Source organism: Aquarana catesbeiana, linkage group LG01 (genome assembly GCF_042186555.1).
Source record: "Aquarana catesbeiana isolate 2022-GZ linkage group LG01, ASM4218655v1, whole genome shotgun sequence".
In the NCBI taxonomy this organism is placed as follows: Eukaryota; Metazoa; Chordata; class Amphibia; order Anura; family Ranidae; genus Aquarana; species Aquarana catesbeiana.
The window spans coordinates 477,880,247-477,901,177 of NC_133324.1; the positions used below are offsets into that span (position 1 = coordinate 477,880,247).

Genomic DNA, 20,931 nt, shown 5'->3' on the forward strand with positions numbered 1-20,931 from the left:
CCCTGACAGGACTTGGATCTGTGTGTTTACACACACAGATTCTCGTCCCGGCTTTGTTACCAGGCAATCGCGGGTGCCTAGCAGACATTGCGGCTGCCGGGCACACGCATGGGCTCCCGAGTGACGCGCCCCCCAGACGGCCGGGAAGCCCAGGACGTCATAAGACACCCACCCAGGATGGGAGATCCCTCCTGCGGACGTTATTTGACTAGGTGGGACCTGAAGTGGTTAAATGGCTAAGGGGCAGGGCCAACCAGCGATGTCACCTGGTGACACCACCCCTGTGACGTCAGCAGCCCAGCATGCATCGGTCAATGACGTCACAGGGGGTTGTGCCACCAGGTGACGTCGCCAGGTGGCCCTGCCCCATAGCTATTTAAGAACTGTCAGACGGCAGGAGCAGAGCTTCTTTTTTTGGGTGCAGCTGACGTCGTGATTAAGGATGGACAACGGGGGACAATGTTTTTTTATTTTTAACAAAGAACTTGTAAAAAACTCATGTTGTGTCTTTACTTACTTTTTGCACATGGGGGGGTGATCTGGGGGCTTCCAGATTCTGAATAAGCCCCCCGCCCATAGACCCCCGCAGCCACCGGCCAGGGTTGTGGGGAAGAGGCCCTTGTCCCCATCAACATTGCCCCCCCTGCCCCAAAGCACCCCCCCCCTGTTGAGGGCATGTGGCCTGGTACGCATGCTCGGATAAGGTTCTGGTATGGATTTGGGGGGGGGCCACGCGGGCTGCCAGCTGATAACTCATCAGTTGTCAAGGATACAGCGGCCGCCTTCTTACAGAGTGTTATAGAGAAAAAAAACTTGCAAAATGCAAGTAAAAACGCATCAAAAGCTCAACACTTGTGGGTTAATTGAAGTCTTTTAGATGAAAAATGCATTCTACTGCGAGAAAAAAAAGTCCCTGACCCTTTCCAAAAGTGCACCAGCTGAAAACCGCATAGATGTAAACGTGTACCAGAGGAAACCATGTTAAATGGACTGTAGTGTGTTTCTGCAAAACGCACTAAATGCATAAGTGTAAACCTAGGGTTAAAGTGACAATAAACAATATAGCAATTTTTAAAAATAATCTATACGCATCCATTACTTAATGACCCTGTAATCTATTTTTAATTAAATAATTTCTTACTGTGTTATTTTGCCTCCTTATAACATCCACCATGAGCTCCCAAACCTCTGCTTTCCCCCTTAGCTTATACCGTTACAAAGTTAACAATTCATTTTACAAATCTGCTTCTTCATAGAATACTTGTCTAATGTGAAAAAAATGTACGAAAGTGTACTGGAATCGTGTTTAAATGATGTTTGGAGAAAGCTGAGGATCATTCAGTTTGTACAGAATAAAACTAAGGAAGCAAACCCTAAAATCACAGCCCTCTTAGGGTGGATGGAGGAGACATGTGCAGAACTGAAGCAACTTAAAGTAGGTTATCTGTAAAATCTTTAATTGAAAAAGAGGCATGATATTTTCTTACTGGCTTATTACCTCTCTCCTAGAGGTGTCATGTAGTGGACAGAGGTAACCTGAGCAGGACTGATAAAACTCTATGGGATATCAGTTCGGAAGAGGCACTGTGTTATCAGCTCACTACAGAAAGTTACAAGTTTCTGGGATTTCTGGAAGAATCAACACTTTCAACGGCATTATTAATGATGAATTCTACCTATGATATTTTTACATAGTTAAATCTGTCCAGCTTGGACCAATGTAACTATGCAAACACTATACCTGTGGGATCCCTCTAGAAGCTGGAAATTACTGTAGTAGACACCACCTCTACAGTGATCTCCACTAGCTTCTGCATCCCTTTCCCAGTGGCTGGCCTGGTTCATTGTAACTCCCGGAGGTGTCCTATAGTTCACAGATAATAAAATACTTCCAATTGCATAATTAAAGAATAATTCCAATTATGGCATTTTTTACATAGTTATGTAATGTAACTAATGTAACTAATGTAACTGCATATATCATACCTGTGGGATCCCTATAGAACCCTACTATACTGATCTCCACTAGTTTCTATGTCCTGGGCCGAGTGGTTGCCCTAGTTTATTGTGAACACAGGTGGTCAGCTGTATGGCACAGGCTCTGGTCAGAGAACACTTTGCATTTTTTCAGTGAATGCAAAGCCTTCTTTGGATGGATCAGGTGGAAAGGTGGAGCGGTGATTTTACCTCCAATCAGAAAATGATTTGCATTTATTTAAAAAAATGCTAGGCATTAGAGCCCGTACCTCCTGTGATCAGAATGCAGCAGTGCAGCTGCTTGGCACGGGACCTGGAAGCTAGTGGAGATCATTGTAGTAGCAGTGTCAACTGCAGAGAGACAATAGGCTGGTGACTAGTTCTTTGCCTTTTGCCCAATTTATTTATTTTTTTAGGTAAAGCTTTAAGTGTTCAGTTCCTCTTTAAGGGAAGCAGCTGTATAAGAAAGTGTAGGAAACAGCATACCCTCTAACTTGTATTATACATGTTATATTTCACCTTATGTGTATACACATGCATGTACATCTGTTATGAGAAAAAAAAAATATGTGGGCTACCCTCCATCTAGAAATGCTAGTTGCCTGGCTGTCTTTTTTTGGTACTGCTGAGCCACAGATCTGACCAGAAATGCATTGATAAATAGATCAAAGGCGCAATTCCCATTATATCTCAATCTTTAGATATTTTTTTCTGGCTTAGTGAAATAGAAAGCACTGAAGCCAAAACATCAGATTTGCAGTCAGACAACTACGGTAGCATTTTCAGAAGGAGAGGTTAGCACTTAGCAGGCACATTTTACATATTTTTTTGTCCATGACAGGTTTGCTTTAAGTGACTATCTTAGTTGTTTCTGTTCTTCATCAGATACTCATTCTAAGTAGAATGGATTCAGAGGCCATAAAAGAAACCCTGAATAATTCCATTGGGACAGCCAAAGGTAAGGCTTTCAAAATTAAGCATGCAGCTTTTTTATCCCTCACTGATCCTATTCTTCTTTTATTTTTTTATCAATTGTGTAAAATGTCTATGAAATGTATTAAAACTGCACATTTTTTTACATATGCAATCTCCATGTTACTAGTAATTCTCCCAAATTGAGTTTCTTAGAATTATTGAAATTATGTAAACTTTGTCATTGATTAGCTCTACCATCAGTTTGTACTAATTTTAGAATTCCACATTGAAACAGGAAAATTTTGCAAATGTCCTATGTAATTCTCTTTTTCAATGTTGACTGCATTTTGACAGGTCTAAAAGCAATAACCTTGTGTCCTGTAACTGGAAATGCATTTTTGGATCCAAAAATTGTACTAGACAGGTCAGTATATGCTTATTATTATTTGAGATATGTCATAACATTATCACTTAACACACACTGAAATGCAATTTTATTCAGGGTAGGGTGATTTCTGACCTTGGCTAATTATGGACTACAAGTAATTACTGATTTGACATTTTTGTAGGCATAACTTTAAAGGTTAAACATTTTAATGCATTCATAATTTGTTTTTTATGAGGCCTGCTGTAATATTTCAAATCAAAAAGTTCTGGCTTTTAGTTCTTAGTATTAGGCTTCCTTCCATTTTGTTTTACACATTGCATGTTGTGAAATATTCAGTAAAAAAATACTTTGTATTTCCGAAGCCTCTATCGTACCTTCACAGTAAAGTAACATTTTTACTTTAACCACTTCAATACCAGGCACTTAGACACTTTCCCACCCAGGCCAGTTTTCAGCTTTCAGCGCTGTGGCAATTTGAATGACAATTGCACGGTCATGCTACACTGTACTCAAACAATTTTTTTTATCATTTTGTTCCCACAAATAGAGCTTTCTTTTGGTGGTATTTGATCACCTCTGCGGTTTTTATTTTTTGCGCAACAAATAAAAAAAGACTGAAAATTTTGAAAAAAAACAAGTTTTTCTTTGTTTCTGTTAAAATTTTTTGGAAATAAGTACGTTTTCTTCTTCAATGTGGCTGCACTGACGACACTCATACAGTGGCACTGATGGGCACCGATGAGGTGGCACTGATGAGGTGGCACTTACGGGCACTGATGATGGGCACTGATACATAGGTGGCACCGATGGGCAATCATAGGGGGCACTGATGGGCATTCGTAGGTGGCATTGATGGGTACTTATGGGTGGCACTGATGAGTACTTATGGGTGGCAGTGATAGGTGGCACGGATGGGCACTGATAGGTGGGCACTGATGGGCACGGATGGGCACTGACAGGTGGCACCGATGGACACTGATGGGTGGCACTGATGACACTGATTGATGGCACTGATTCCCCTAAGGGTGGCATTGCTGGGAATCAGTGCTATATAATAGTGCCAATCAGTGCCCATTTGTGGGCACTGATCGGCACAGATTGGGCACTGACTGGGCACATTGGGCACATGTGGATGGCCAAGGGGTACATACCTGGCCATCCACATGTTGCCCCCTTCCCTAGTGGTCCTTGTGGCGATCCCTGGTGGTCCAGTGTGGTGATCTGAGGAGGGGCTGTGCTGATAAACAATCAGCGCAGACCCCCCCTGTCAGGAGAACCGCCGATCGGCTCTCCTCTACTCGCGTCTGTCAGTCGCGAGTGAGCAAAAGCCGATCAACGGCTCTTCCTATTGACATCGTGATCAGCCGTGATTGGACACGGCTGATCACGTGGTAAAGAGCCTCCGCCGGAGGCTCTTTACCAAGATCAGTGTAGCGGTGTGTCAGACTGACACACCGCTCCACCGATCGCCACGATGCGCACCCCCATGTTATCCTGCTGGACGTCATATGATGCCCAGTCAGGATAACTGAACCACCGCCCAGCCGTCATCTGCTATGGGCCGGGCCAGAAGTGGTTAAGCAGTTTTGGCGCCTGAGCCAGGGCCGGATTAAGAGTATCACGGGCCTGGTGCTGAGGATTTTGGTGGGCCTTTTTATGGAAATAAATCAAATGAAAATGCAAATATTTTTTACTAAAACAAATTAAATGTATTCTCACCAGTAACACCAGTTGAGCAGCCTCTCAGCAGCAGCAACACCTCCAATACCAACTGCTATGCGGTCTCTCACCAGCAGCAACATTTGGGTGTCCAAACTCCAAACTGCCATTCAGGGACAACACCCCCCCCCCTTTCCAAAAAAAGATGAGGGGGGCAAATAGTTTCGGGGTTAACAGTGAATCTGGCAGTGGGGGTGATTTGTCAGGAAAATGGCTGGTGTTAGCACTTAAATCATCCCGACACCATGCTTGATATGGTGTCAGGATGCTCAAATTTCATTTTTTCTATATTGTAATATAAAATGAAATAGTTCCACTCACCATATTGCGGAATCAGTGGGAACCCTGAGCTTGTCACTTGCCACCAGATTCAGCGTGTCACATGCCACAGTTGCCTGCCACCAGATGCAGTATATCACTTGCCACCCAAAGCCTGCCACCAGATGTAGCCTATCACTTTCCACAGTCGCCTGCCGCCAGATACAGCGGTTCACTTGCCACTGTTGTCTGCCACCAGATGCAGGGTGTTACTTGCCACCATCGCCTGCCATCAGATGCAGTGTGCCACTTGCCACCCATAGCCTGCCACCAGATTCAGTGTGCCACTCGCCCCTGCAGCCTGCCTGCCACCAGATACAGTTTGCCACTTGCCACCCGCAGCCTGCCACCAGATGCAGTTTGCCTCTTGCCACCAGCAGCCTGCCACCAAATACAGTGTGCCACTTGCCGACCGCAGCCTGCCACCAGATACAGTGTCACTTGCCACCTGCAACCTGCCACCAGATATCGGATTCCCAAAAAGCTGATCTCCCTGGGTAGTGGATCTCTTGGTGTCCAGTCCAGATCCCTTCAAGGTTAACTCCCCTGGGTACTGGATGCCTTCAAGGCTGACTATCCTGGGTCCCAGCCAGATCTCTTAAGGGCTGAATGCCTCAGGCTGGGGTCCTGGATCCCGGCGGCTCCCCAGCGATCAGCGGCATTGTGAGTGGACTTACTGAACAGCCAGTGTGTGTGTGTGAGACTCGGCAGCTCCCCTGCAGTCAGAGGCAGTACAGGCAGGCTCACCGGACAGCCGGTGTGTGAACACTGCTCCCTGTGAAATCCCATCTGTTGTCAGCAATGCAAACATCGGCGGCGACAGCGGCACTCTAGTGAATTTGACACCTGGGGCCGGTGGTGCCCCTCTCAATTTGGCGCCGGCCAGTTTCATCCCTGGTGAGTGACATCACTGGTTACTAGATGCCAGGTGGCTCTAGCAACCAGTGGCTAGGAGTCAGAGGTGGAGGCAGAGCCAGCGAGACTACTAAGTTTGCTGGCTCTGTCAGTTTTATTCCGGGACACAGTATTGTCCTGGAATGAAGGTGCCCAGGACCCAGGACAGACTTGCAAAATGTGGACTGTCCTGGGCAATCCAGGACACATGGTCACCCTACAGCAAAACCAGTAACAGCTGCCATGTGATCTGTCACCAGCAGCAACACCATTGACAGCTGCCTTGCGGTCTCTCACCTGTGACAGCTGCCATGAGATCTCTCACCTGTGACAGCTGCCACCTGGGTTCTCAAAAGCAGCAGGCAGTATCTCTTGCATACTGTCTACTTGCTGCAGTGACAGCTCAGTGTCCCCAGGCAGCATTAAGTCTCTCTGGACTCCTTGCAGTCTCTGAGCTGCTTGCACACAGGCTCCTACCTCACAGTTTACTGCAAAACAGTAGTGATGTCACCCCAAGCACTGTACACAGGTTTCCAGTCTCCAGTAATATTTAGGCATCACATACACAGCTTAGTCCTGCCTGTGGCCCTAGGGCTCTTGATACACTCAACCCTTCAGACCACATACAGGCCACAGCTTTGAGGAAAAAGTGATTTTAGCCCGGATCAACCACCAGGTTATATCAATTAATTAGGTATGAACAGATATTCATCCAAAAAATAATAATAATAATGATGGGTGCAGTTTGGGTCGCCTTATAAGGCATACAAAAATAACACGGAAAAAGAGATTCCCCAAAGGAAGGCAAAACCCAAACTCAATCTGTCAAAAAACAATATATTTATTAGGCTATAAACACCACACAAAGATACAAAAATTGGCAATTATGGGCAAATCAGGGAAGAAATCAAATGACTAAATAAAATTGATAACGTTATCATTAAAAACAACGGAGCCGCGGCCAAGCATACCCCATACACACACCAATCACAACAGCAGATTCTGACTAGATCGGCTAGTATTAGATAATGTAGGACCTCAGATAAGTCCAAGTACAGATGGTGTGGCGGTGTGGGGGTGGGGTGGATGAATGTAGATTAGATTTGGTAATGTTGCAGGGAGGTTCAGTGGTTTGAACACACTTGAAAATTTAGTACCAGTCCGGGAGCTGAACAATGATATATATAGGCTGACCGCAATGACCGGTAAAACCTATTAAGGCAGTGAAAACTCAGGACTTTCAAACAAAGCAGTTCATACGGACAGCAAGCAGTAGGGGGAGCATGTACGGCAAGGCTGCACTGATATCATAAATTGGAGTAATACATCTCTCACCAGGTAGATCAGCAGCTCACAGAATCGCACGCTCTACCCCGAGTGGTCACTTGTGGACAAAGACTGTTGCGTTTGCTTGTGCCGTCAGGTGGAGAAAGTCCCGCTGTGTTAGTGCCTTCTATCAGATGGTATAAGCCGGTCGTCAGCTGTTGGTTCCCGGTAAAGCATTCAAACGCCCTGTGCTCGCGGCTCCGAGATGACGTGCTGACGTCACGTGCTGACGCGTTTCACCAGCCAATCACCGCTGGTTTCCTCAGAGCAAAGGAGGGGTCCGTGGGCGAGGGTTAAATAGACTAACCAATATAGGGTGTAATTACATCAAGTGTCCACCAGATGTCGCACACAGTCACCACTCATCACAGACATTTCAGCAAGAGCAAAAAACTCGCAGATGGCTTCACAAACATGACTGCAATCACTTAGTCAAAAAACATGCACATTAAACTATGATATATCGTGATACAAGAAAGCCTTTGATGGTGGTGGGTATGTACATTTACATGGAGACCAAGTGAAGCGAAAAACAAGAAACAAAGAAAAAAACACAGGTAAAGCATAACGAATTAAAACACCAGTATAACGCTAGAAAATCGCTTAGAGACAAAAAACAGGAAAAAATATTAATATAGATGGTTGCTGCAGGGGAGGTCAATTAAATCATTTCTCCAAAAAGGACTGGAGGCTACATTCGGTATTTAACCCATTGGGGGCCATCGCCTCCAAATAATAGGTCCACATCTTTTCCTTCTGAAGGAGAATGGTGTCGAAATCGCCACGTCTTATAGGTAAATTCAACCTATATATGCCTTTTACTATTAGACCCTTGGGGTCCCGGTTATGGAATTTGGCAAAGTGTAGTGAAATGGGGCGTTCATCATTCAGTTTTTTAATACCAGCAATATGTTCCCGAATCCTAACCCTTAGGGCTCTTTTGGTTTTGCCCACATAGGTTTTATTACACGGACAGGTAAGTGTATAGACCACTCGAGTAGTGGAGCAGTTTATAAACTGTTTAATCCTATAGTCTACACCTCCGCGGGGATTCGGGAACATATTTGTCTGGTGGACATACTTGCAAATGTTGCAGTGTCCGCATCTATACATGCCTGGGGAGATTCTGGAGTCACTAAGCCAGTTTTTTTGAGTGGTACGGGTGTATTCAGAGTGGACAAGCAGATCACCAAGGTTATTAGATCTTTTTGCTGTCAGGAGGGGTTTTGGGCTCACCAGTTCCGAGATTAGGGGGGCTGATGTTAAAATATGCCAATGTTTTTGTAGGACTCCTTGAACCATTTTCCATTGGGATCCATATTTAGTAATGATCCTTGGGAAATTCTTTTCAGCATTTCCTTTTGGTTCATTATCTTTATTTTTGGCATGAAAAGAATTAACAGGGGGTATTAGGAGTTCATCACGATTTTTAAGGGTAGCTTTTTCCTTTGCCTTTTTGAGGGATCTATGTGAGTAACCCCTTTGTCTGAATCTGTGATACATCTCGTATGCCTCCTTATGGAATTCCTCCTCCACAGAACAATTCCGTCTGATCCTCAGGAATTGTCCTGTGGGTATCCCATGGATTAATGGTTTAGGGTGGTGACTCTGGGCAGACAACAGAGTGTTGGCTGCTGTTTCCTTCCTATAGGTGCTAGTAACAATTTCACTCCCAGATCTCCGTATAGATAAGTCCAGAAAGGGGAGTGTGTCAGGATGGTGTGAATAGGTCAGACGTATGTTATAGTTATTCCTATTAAGTTCGGACATAAAGTCCTCAAGTTGTTCGACTGAACCGGTCCACACCATCAAGACGTCATCAATGTACCTCAGCCACAGGAGGGAGTGGCTGAGGTACAGAGGGGACTGATAGACCTTTGTTTCCTCCCAAAGTCCCAGGTGGAGGCATGCGTATGAGGGAGCCCAAGGTGCCCCCATACTGGTGCCTCTAATCTGCTGGTAGTAATGACCGAGAAATTGGAAGAAATTGTTATTAAGCATGAATTCAAGAAGTTCCCCAATGAATTCATTTTGAGCACCCTGTTGAGGATGGTGAAAGTCCAAGAAATGCATTGTAGCCTCAATACCACAGTGGTGTGGTATCGACGTATACAAGCTCTCCACGTCGATACCCACCAAAAGGGCCTCTGGGGGTATGACAAAATGTCGTAATCTAACCAGAACGTCTCTGCTGTCACGGACAAAAGAAGGAAGTAGATTAACCATATGTTTAATCATGGAATCTATGTATTTGCCTGTTTTTTCTAAGGGGCCCTTTATAGCTGAGACGATTGGCCTGCCAGGGGGACATGTGATACCCCCTGTTAATTCTTTTCATGCCAAAAATAAAGATAATGAACCAAAAGGAAATGCTGAAAAGAATTTCCCAAGGATCATTACTAAATATGGATCCCAATGGAAAATGGTTCAAGGAGTCCTACAAAAACATTGGCATATTTTAACATCAGCCCCCCTAATCTCGGAACTGGTGAGCCCAAAACCCCTCCTGACAGCAAAAAGATCTAATAACCTTGGTGATCTGCTTGTCCACTCTGAATACACCCGTACCACTCAAAAAAACTGGCTTAGTGACTCCAGAATCTCCCCAGGCATGTATAGATGCGGACACTGCAACATTTGCAAGTATGTCCACCAGACAAATATGTTCCCGAATCCCCGCGGAGGTGTAGACTATAGGATTAAACAGTTTATAAACTGCTCCACTACTCGAGTGGTCTATACACTTACCTGTCCGTGTAATAAAACCTATGTGGGCAAAACCAAAAGAGCCCTAAGGGTTAGGATTCGGGAACATATTGCTGGTATTAAAAAACTGAATGATGAACGCCCCATTTCACTACACTTTGCCAAATTCCATAACCGGGACCCCAAGGGTCTAATAGTAAAAGGCATATATAGGTTGAATTTACCTATAAGACGTGGCGATTTCGACACCATTCTCCTTCAGAAGGAAAAGATGTGGACCTATTATTTGGAGGCGATGGCCCCCAATGGGTTAAATACCGAATGTAGCCTCCAGTCCTTTTTGGAGAAATGATTTAATTGACCTCCCCTGCAGCAACCATCTATATTAATATTTTTTCCTGTTTTTTGTCTCTAAGCGATTTTCTAGCGTTATACTGGTGTTTTAATTCGTTATGCTTTACCTGTGTTTTTTTCTTTGTTTCTTGTTTTTCGCTTCACTTGGTCTCCATGTAAATGTACATACCCACCACCATCAAAGGCTTTCTTGTATCACGATATATCATAGTTTAATGTGCATGTTTTTTGACTAAGTGATTGCAGTCATGTTTGTGAAGCCATCTGCGAGTTTTTTGCTCTTGCTGAAATGTCTGTGATGAGTGGTGACTGTGTGCGACATCTGGTGGACACTTGATGTAATTACACCCTATATTGGTTAGTCTATTTAACCCTCGCCCACGGACCCCTCCTTTGCTCTGAGGAAACCAGCGGTGATTGGCTGGTGAAACGCGTCAGCACGTGACGTCAGCACGTCATCTCGGAGCCGCGAGCACAGGGCGTTTGAATGCTTTACCGGGAACCAACAGCTGACGACCGGCTTATACCATCTGATAGAAGGCACTAACACAGCGGGACTTTCTCCACCTGACGGCACAAGCAAACGCAACAGTCTTTGTCCACAAGTGACCACTCGGGGTAGAGCGTGCGATTCTGTGAGCTGCTGATCTACCTGGTGAGAGATGTATTACTCCAATTTATGATATCAGTGCAGCCTTGCCGTACATGCTCCCCCTACTGCTTGCTGTCCGTATGAACTGCTTTGTTTGAAAGTCCTGAGTTTTCACTGCCTTAATAGGTTTTACCGGTCATTGCGGTCAGCCTATATATATCATTGTTCAGCTCCCGGACTGGTACTAAATTTTCAAGTGTGTTCAAACCACTGAACCTCCCTGCAACATTACCAAATCTAATCTACATTCATCCACCCCACCCCCACACCGCCACACCGTCTGTACTTGGACTTATCTGAGGTCCTACATTATCTAATACTAGCCGATCTAGTCAGAATCTGCTGTTGTGATTGGTGTGTGTATGGGGTATGCTTGGCCGCGGCTCCGTTGTTTTTAATGATAACGTTATCAATTTTATTTAGTCATTTGATTTCTTCCCTGATTTGCCCATAATTGCCAATTTTTGTATCTTTGTGTGGTGTTTATAGCCTAATAAATATATTGTTTTTTGACAGATTGAGTTTGGGTTTTGCCTTCCTTTGGGGAATCTCTTTTTCCTTGTTATTTTTGTAGGCCACAGCTTTGCATAGAGGTAAAAGCAAATGGAACCATCCCACCAGCAGAGCCTACCTCCACACTCCCACCCTCCTCCTGGTGGATGGGATCTAGATATCAGTGCAGAGCTAACCCACACAGGTCACATGTCCCTCCTCCTCCTGCACACTCCCTCCAGGACTCTTCCCGGACGGGTAGAAGGGACGGGGGATGCATAGTCAAACAAATCCCCGGAGCCCCCACCCCTCCTGAGCCGGGATGGTATGGCCCTGTGTGAATGCCCAGGGGTATTGATCAGACCAAGTTCTACATGGGGGGGGGGGGATTTGTGTGTACAAGCCTTTGGGCTAACACTGGTGTGCTGCAGTTTGGCTGCACTGCTTGCGTATCTACAGTGTTAGCTGCAGTCCTATTGATTTATATTAGGTTGCAGGTTTAGGCCACGCTTTCTGACAGTGCGCCAAAGATGCAGCATGCAGGAATTTTGGTGTTCTTTCAGAAAATGCAAAAAAAAAACACGCAACCTAAAAGAAATCAATTGGACTGTGGGTAAAACGCAGGAAAACTGCGGATACAACAGCAATGGCCCAAAACATAGCAAACCAGTGTGAACCCACTTAAAAGCACAAGGGACCAAGTACCACCAAAGGTTTATGACACAATTCTAAACTCTTTGGCTGCAATTATAACACCTACTGCTGGAGGAAAAAGTTAAAAAAGAGGGGGAGGGGGAGAGAAGGGAGGTAAGAGTCCAGTCACTGTGCTCACATTTGGATAGTCCTTGGAGGCTTATCACCCAGAGATATCGTGTTCACCTTATCTGCCAGCTGCTCTGTTTATAATTTCCTGCCCACACAGCTCCTTCTCTGCACAGACTTCACAGAGTGTGTAGGAACACCGAGGAAGAGGGGAGGGAGAAGGCAGATACAGCTCTCTCCTCTCCCATTTGTGCAGGGGGGAACTGTGCACTGTGACATTGTAATAATCACACTAAGCCAACACAGATGCAACCAGCCACCCCTACATTTACAAACAGCTTCTCCTGTCCCACAGACGTTTATGGACAGGAGAAACTGGGTTGCTACTGCTGGCTGGGCGGGCCGATTTTAAGGTAGGGGCGTGGAGCTGCAGCTTGAATAGCTCCTACGTTAATCCGGCCCTGGCCTGAGCATATCTTTAGATGATCTCTCTACAGCCTTGGTTGCCCTGAATCCCTAGCATGCCTTTGACAATGTTGAGAGTTGACCCACTTCTGCATGTTCCTATAGACCCCTCAATAGGGGTAGGAAGCCTTACTGGCCAACAGGAATGTCCAGGTTTTTTTCCTTTATATCAGGTACTTATTTACACCCTCTTATAACAATAATATCTGGAAAAGGAGTAACTAAAATATTATTAAAGTGTTAAATATAATCAAAAACATTTTTATTGTTTTGGATAGATTAGTCAAAGGCTAAAGCCTCTGTAAAATTGTTGTTACTGTCTGTGCTCCCATTGGATAGATTATCCTTCTTTATTTGTCCTATTGATCATTGATAAGAAGTCAAAAATGTTACAGGTGTGACCAGAAGAAAAGATGAAGGTAAATCTTCCAATGGGGATGCTTGTTCAGGTGGCAACTGTCAGAGGTGAATTCCCCTCATATGGATGCATTTTTTTATTAATTCCTGTTGTGTCTACAGAACAGGAAATAAAGGAAAAATTACCGGTAACTGACAGGGGTTTAGCCCTTCCCGACTCCATTCTTTTTAAGGGCATCTTCATGAATACTTTATGGCAGCCATTTTTAATTTCTGCATGAATATTGTGGATCTTTTATGTTTGTGCATATACTTATACTTTATTGAACAACCCTCATTAATCCCACCATCTGTTAAAACTTTTTAACGCTCATAAGCAGGTCCTTGGTAGTAACACAAATCATTATCAATAGTTACATCAGCAGTACATCCTGAACTTACAGACACAACTATATATCAGTGCTTATCTTTTAGACCCAGACAAATCCTCTTGAACTGCACAGTTCTCCCTATTTTGCATGCATATATGAATCCCACCCGGGTGAATCAAGTAAAAATGCATAAAGTGTAACTATAGTTAACACAATTTTAGTACACCAGATGCAGAAACTAAAGTTGAATAAATCTAATTACAACAGACTTTACTGGGTTTTTTCTGAAGAAAAAGGAAAAACAAAATTGTTAATTTTGTTTAAAAGAACATCAACCAGTTTTTCAACCATGGCCTAAGAATGACAATAAATTTCCATCACTTATCAAAACAGTCAACAGAATTCACATCATATGTTCGCTGATATAACGTTATCAGTTACATAACATGCCTGATTAGAATAACTCTTATGTCGCGTACAGATGATCGGACATTCCGACAATAAAACCATGGATTTTTTTTCCGACAGACGTTGGCTCAAACTTGTCTTGCATACACACGGTCGCACAAATGTTGTCAGAAATTCCGATCGCCAAGAACGCGCGGACGTACAACACGTACAACGGCACTATAAAAAGGACGTTCAATAACAAGTGCGCCACCCTTTGGGCTCCTTCTGCTAATCTCGTGTTTATCTCGTGTTAGTAGTAGTTTGGTGAGAGATGATTCACGCTTTTCAGCCTCATGCTTTTCAGTTCATTACTGATTTTCAGTTTGTGCTTATGGGTTCATATCTGTTTTTCAGTGCGTGTTGTCAGTTCGTATCTGTTTTCCATCGCGTTCTTGTCCATTTCTGATTTTCAGCTCACTTTTCTCAGGCCTTTCTGATTTTCTGTGTGTTCTGTTAGTTCGTTCTGACCAGCCGACCGCTTTGAAGCCATGTTGCGGGTATGTACTCGTCGTAGAGTTCATGCTGTGCAGGGGCTTGGTGTTGGGGTACTTACTTTGACCCAAGTCCAATCCATGAACAGGGTGAGGAGGAGTTCATGGACGAAGAATTGGTTGCTCCAGCATGACCAATTCTCTCACATGCCTTTGTTGCGGGAGATCCAGAAGAATAATCCTGATGATTTCAGGAATGATTTCCGGATGACGGACCCCGTTTTTCACTGTCTGTTGGCTTTGCTGTCCCCTTATATTACGAAGCAGGACACCTGCATGCGGCAATCCATCACTCCCGAGCAGAGGCTCGTCGCCACGTTGCAGTACTTGGTGACGGGGAGAATTCTGCAGGATATCAAGTTCTCGACAGGCATCTCCCCTAGGCTCTGGGGATCATTTTTCCAGAGACCTGTTCTGCCTTCATTCAGGTCCTGCAAAAGGACTATATTAATGTAAGTTTTATCCTTTAACATCACATTATATGTATTTAATGTTTGCTAATGTATTGTATTTATTTCATCATCCCCTAATTACCATGATTGTGATATGCTGTGAATATCCTCTTTGTCTTCATGCATGCTGGAAGCTTTTAAAGTTCCATTTTTGTCCTTCATGCATATTTGCCTTCATTAACCTCGCCAGCATGCTATCCTGGGCCCATACACACCTAGCCTAGTCACTTAACAATGTATTTTGTCTGCTCCATTGTAGTACTTACCCTAAACACCCCCTAAAATGTGTTTAAATGTTATTTTTGTCCTTAAATTCAGGCATAGTGCAAGAGGCTTTTTTTGGGGGGGCCCAAACTCATTTGGAACCCTCCTTCCCCCCAACCGCTAAGTCAACCGATACCAATCCTCTATCTGCTGACTTTGCCCAACCTATACACACTATACCTACCTCTTTTGTGGTCATATTTTTGGATGAATTCACCAAAGCATGTAGTGCAAGGGCCTGCCTGAATACTTTCAAATGGTACTGTTTAAAGTTTTGTTCTCCTATTATCTTGATAGGCAATTGCAGAATGTAAAAATGTGCTTCAATTTGGACAGTGTATATTCATATTTTTGTATTATGACACTTCTTACCTGTCCAGTGGTCTGCCAATAGTGTAAGTAAGGAGGGGCTGGCCAAAGTAACACACATTATGTATGCATTCAGCTCTTAATGAAGTGGAGAAGGGTTACCGGTCCAAAACATACCCCTCCCTAAAATTTTTACAATGGGCCATCAGAAGGGGTGAGAAATCTGATAAGTGGACCTTATACTTTTGTCTTTAAATACTCCTTAAAATAAATGTTATACTGATGTTGGCCAAGAATGTTTGTGTCTAATCTGCTTGCGATGTTATGTGCAAAAGTACAAATTTTTTTTTCTTGCTTGATTCCACAGTTTCCTTCAAACCTACAGGAATGGCATCCCAGTTTGCCCAGCGGTGGGACTTTCCTAACTGCGGAGGGGCAATAGATGGGAAAAATGTCCACATCGTCCCACCCCCCAACTCGCGGTCATACTATTATAACTATAAGAGGTTTAATAGTATTGTGCTGTTGACGGTGGTGGTGGCGACATACGAGTTTTTGTATGTGGACGTGGGGAAGAATGGTCGCATATCGGATAGTAGAGTCATCGCCCAAACCGAATTCTACAGACAGCTCCAGAATGGTGGCTTGGGCTTGCCACCTGCGAAAGACAACATGGCTGGTCTTCCATTTGTGTTAGTGGCTGATGGAGCTGTCCTGTGGACAGACGCACCCTGCGGCTACCCATCGCTACTGTGCAGGAACTAGCTCTCCCGGTCAGGAGCTGTGTTACCAACATCTCTTCTCTATAGATTCCTGCCTCGTAACTGTGTGGTCCAGTCCCCTTGTTGGCATTATCCTGTTGAGATCTGGCACCCATGGATAATTTGCACCAGTTGGTACAGTAAATGACGTTTGGCAATGGTGGTGATTGCTCTGATCTCTAGACCTGTATTAGTAGTTATAATGAATTAGTGATGTCGTTTTATGCCCTGATGAAGTGAAAAATTCTTTGCGAAACATGTTGGCTGACAGTCACAAATGAATTCTGAATATACTACTGAATGGTCATGTTTTCTTATATGTTATGTCTGCTATGCATATTTTAATTACTTTTTCAATAAAAATTATACATTTTATTAATCCGACTGATCTTGACCTACTACCAATAGACGCATTATCTCCCTTCAAAATCCCACTCCAAGAGTACCATCTTTCTTTTTATTTGGGTTAAACAGGCATGTTTAACCACTTAAGGACCGCCTCACGCCGATGTACGTCGGCAAGGCGGCACGGGCAGGCAAAATCACGTACATCTACGTGATCTGCCTCCCGCGGGTGGGGGGTCCAATCGGACCCCCCCTGGTGCCCGAGGCGGTCCTCTTTTGTCCCCCGGCGATCGGAGGTGAGGGGGAGGCCATCCGTTCGTGGCCCCCCCCTCGCGATCGCCGCCGGCCAATGAGAATCTTCCTTTGCTGCTGTATGCTAAACAGCAGCAAAGGAAATGATGTCATCTCTCCTCGGCTCGGTATTTTCCGTTCCGGCGCCGAGGAGAGAAGACATCTATGTGAGTGCACAAACACTACACACACAGTAGAACATGCCAGGCACACAAAACACCCCCGATCGCCCCCCGATCACCCCCCAATCACACCCCCCCTCCCTGTCACACTGACACCAAGCAAGTTTTTTTTTTTTTTTCTGATTACTGCATGGTGTCAGTTTGTGACAGTTACTGTGTTAGGACAGTTAGTATTAGCCCCCTTTAGGTCTAGGGTACCCCCCTAACCCCCCTAATAAAGTTTTAACCCCTTGATCACCCCCCCTTCGCCAGTGTCACTAAGCGATCATTTTTCTGATCGCTGTATTAGTGTCACTGGTGACGCTAGTTAGGGAGGTAAATATTTAGGTTCGCCGTCAGCGTTTTATAGCGACAGGGACCCCCATATACTACCTAATAAATGTTTTAACCTTTTGATTGCCCCCTAGTTAACCCTTTCACCGCTGATCACCGTATAACTGTTACGGGTGAAGCTGGTTAGTTCGTTTATTTTTTATAGTGTCAGGGCACCCGCCGTTTATTACCGAATAAAGGTTTAGCCCCCTGATCGCCCGGCGGTGATATGCGCCACCCCAGGCAGCGTCAGATTAGCGCCAGTACCGCTAACACCCACGCACGCAGCATACGCCTCCCTTAGTGGTATAGTATCTGAACGCATCAATATCTGATCTGATCAGATCTATACTAGCGTCCCCAGCAGTTTAGGATTCCCAAAAACGCAGTGTTTGCGGGATCAGCCCAGATACCTGCTAGCACCTGCGTTTTGCCCCTCCGCCCGGCCCAGCCTACCCAAGTGCAGTATCGATCGATCACTGTCACTTACAAAACACATAACTGCAGCGTTCGCAGAGTCAGGCCTGATCCCTGCGATCGCTAACAGTTTTTTTGGTAGCATTTTGGTGAACTGGCAAGCACCAGCCCCAGGCAGCGTCAGGTTAGCGCCAGTACCGCTAACACCCACGCACGCACCGTACACCTCCCTTAGTGGTATAGTATCTGAACGAATCAATATCTGATCCGATCAGATCTATACTAGCGTCCCCAGCAGTTTAGGGTTCCCAAAAACGCAGTGTTAGCGGGATCAGCCCAGATACCTGCTAGCACCTGCGTTTTGCCCCTCCGCCCAGCCCAGCCCACCCAAGTGCAGTATCGATCGATCACTGTTACTTACAAAACACTAAACACATAACTGCAGCGTTCGCAGAGTCAGGCCTAATCCCTGCGATCGCTAACAGTTTTTTTGGTAGCGTTTTGGTGAACTGGCAAGCGCCAGCAGCCTAGTACCCCCCGGTCGTAGTCAAACCAGCACTGCAGTAACACTTGGTGACGTGGCGAGTCCCATAAGTGCAGTTCAAGCTGGTGAGGTGGCAAGCACAAGTAGTGTCCCACTGCCACCAAGAAGACAAACACAGGCCCATTGTGCCCATAGTGCCCTTCCTGCTGCATTCGCCAATCCTAATAATTGGGAACCCACCGCTTCTGCAGCACCCGTACTTCCCCCATTCACATCCCCAACCAAATGCAGTCAGCTGCATGAGAGGCATTTTCTTTATGTCCTCCCGAGTACCCCTACCCAACGAACCCCCCCAAAAAAGATGTCGTGTCTGCAGCAAGCGCGGATATAGGCGTGACACCCGCTATTATTGTCCCTCCTGTCCTGACAATCCTGGTCTTTGCATTGGTGAATGTTTTGAACACTACCATACACTAGTTCAGTATTAGCATAGGGTACAGCATTGTACAGACTAGGCACACTTTCACAGGGTCTGTGAAAGTGCCACCTGGGCATTCCATGGCCTCCGAAACTGTGATAGGCAATGAAGAGTGAAATCAAAAATTTACACCCTTAGAAATCCTGAAGGCGGTGATTGGTTTTCGGGGCCCCGTACGCGGCTAGGCTCCCAAAAAGTCCCACACATGTGGTATCCCCATACTCAGGAGAAGCAGCTAAACGTATTTTGGGGTGCAATTCCACATATGCCCATGGCCTGTGTGAGTAATATATCATTTAGTGACAACTTTGTTCAAAAAAAAAAAAAGTGTCACTTTCCCGCAACTTGTGTCAAAATATAAAATATTCCATGGACTCAACATGCCTCTCAGCAAATAGCTTGGGGTGTCTACTTTCCAAAATGGGGTCATTTGGGGGGGGTTGTGCCATCTGGGCATTTTATGGCCTTCAAAACTGTGATAGGTAGTGAGGAGTGAAATCAAAAATTTACGCCCTTAGAAATCCTGAAGGCGGTGATTGGTTTTCGGGGCCCCGTACGCGGCTAGGCTCCCAAAAAGTCCCACACATGTGGTATCCCCGTGCTCAGGAGAAGCAGCTGAATGTATTTTGGGGTGCAATTCCACATAGGCCCATGGCCTGTGTGAGCAATATATCATTTAGTGACAACTTTTTGTAAATATATATATTTTTTTGTCATTATTCAATCACTTGGGACAAAACAAATAAATATTCAATGGGTTCAACATGCCTCTCAGCAATTTCCTTGGGGTGTCTACTTTCCAAAATGGGGTCATTTGGGGGGGGGTTTGTACTGCCCTGCCATTTTAGTACCTCATGAATTGACATAGGCAGCCATAAACTAAAAGCTGTGTAAATTCCAGAAAATGTACCCTAGTTTGTAGACGCTATAACTTTTGCGCAAACCAATAAATATACGCTTATTGACATTTTTTTTACCAAAGACATGTGGCCGAATACATTTTGGCCTAAATGTATGACTAAAATTGAGTTTATTGGATATTTTTTATAACAAAAAGTAGAAAATATCATTTTTTTTCAAAATTTTCGGTCTTTTTCCGTTTATAGCGCAAAAAATAAAAACCGCAGAGGTGATCAAATACCATCAAAAGAAAGCTCTATTTGTGGGAAGAAAAGGACGCAAATTTCGTTTGGGTACAGCATTGCATGACCGCGCAATTAGCAGTTAAAGCGATGCAGTGCCAAATTGGAAAAAGACCTCTGGTCCTTAGGCAGCATAATGGTCCGGGGCTGAAGTGGTTAAAACCATAACATACATAATTTAGGAACTTACAAAGTTCAAGTTTGAAAAAGTGAAGGCAATATCAGACATTAGTATGTCAAAACTGTGTTGATTTTGCCTTCATCAGATGGGGTGATGTCACCCCTATAAAAGCCAAATTTTGAAGATGCACACAAATTGGGAGTCAAAATGTGGATTTCCCTCCTGATCCTATGCCTAATGTCAACATGTGCTAGCTCCCATCATGGTGGATCAAAGGATGTGTTTCGGGGGTGCAACCCCTTCCTCTCATCTACTTGAGTTGCGAGGAAGGGGTTGCACCCACAAAACGCGTACATTGATATCCCATGATCGCAGATAGCACATGTTGACACACTGTGTGTATCTTTAAAATTTGGCTATCAAATTACTTTAAAATGTTTTTTTTAATTCTAAAATATAACGACAAACTGTAAAATAAGATTTTTTGGGTGTTTTAGATTCTGCCTAAAACATCAATGATGTTGTTGAGCCTTTTTTCAACATCATTGATGTTTTCCTTTATCTTCTCTAATTCCCGGTTGCACACCATTATTTCCCCGATTAGGACTTGTGCATTTGCACTGGTGAAATTAGTTTCTTCTTCCACAACATCCACATCACCTAAAAATATTTAAAAAAAACACACCATGTGTTATAAATATGCAGGCATACATCTATTACCTGAAGCTGTGGTCTC

At 44.5% G+C, this 20,931-nt stretch overlaps 1 protein-coding gene across 1 annotated transcript in view; it reads left to right on the forward strand.

Moving 5' to 3' along the window:
* Window positions 1-20,931, forward strand: part of SHOC1 (shortage in chiasmata 1) — a 447,382-nt gene that overhangs the window by 200,103 nt on the left and 226,348 nt on the right. Inside the window, exons 17-19 of the mRNA XM_073612299.1 lie at window positions 1,257-1,435; window positions 2,863-2,935; window positions 3,247-3,316. Of these exons, the coding sequence (XP_073468400.1) occupies window positions 1,257-1,435; window positions 2,863-2,935; window positions 3,247-3,316 (322 nt within the window). The remainder of the gene's footprint in view (window positions 1-1,256; window positions 1,436-2,862; window positions 2,936-3,246; window positions 3,317-20,931) is intronic.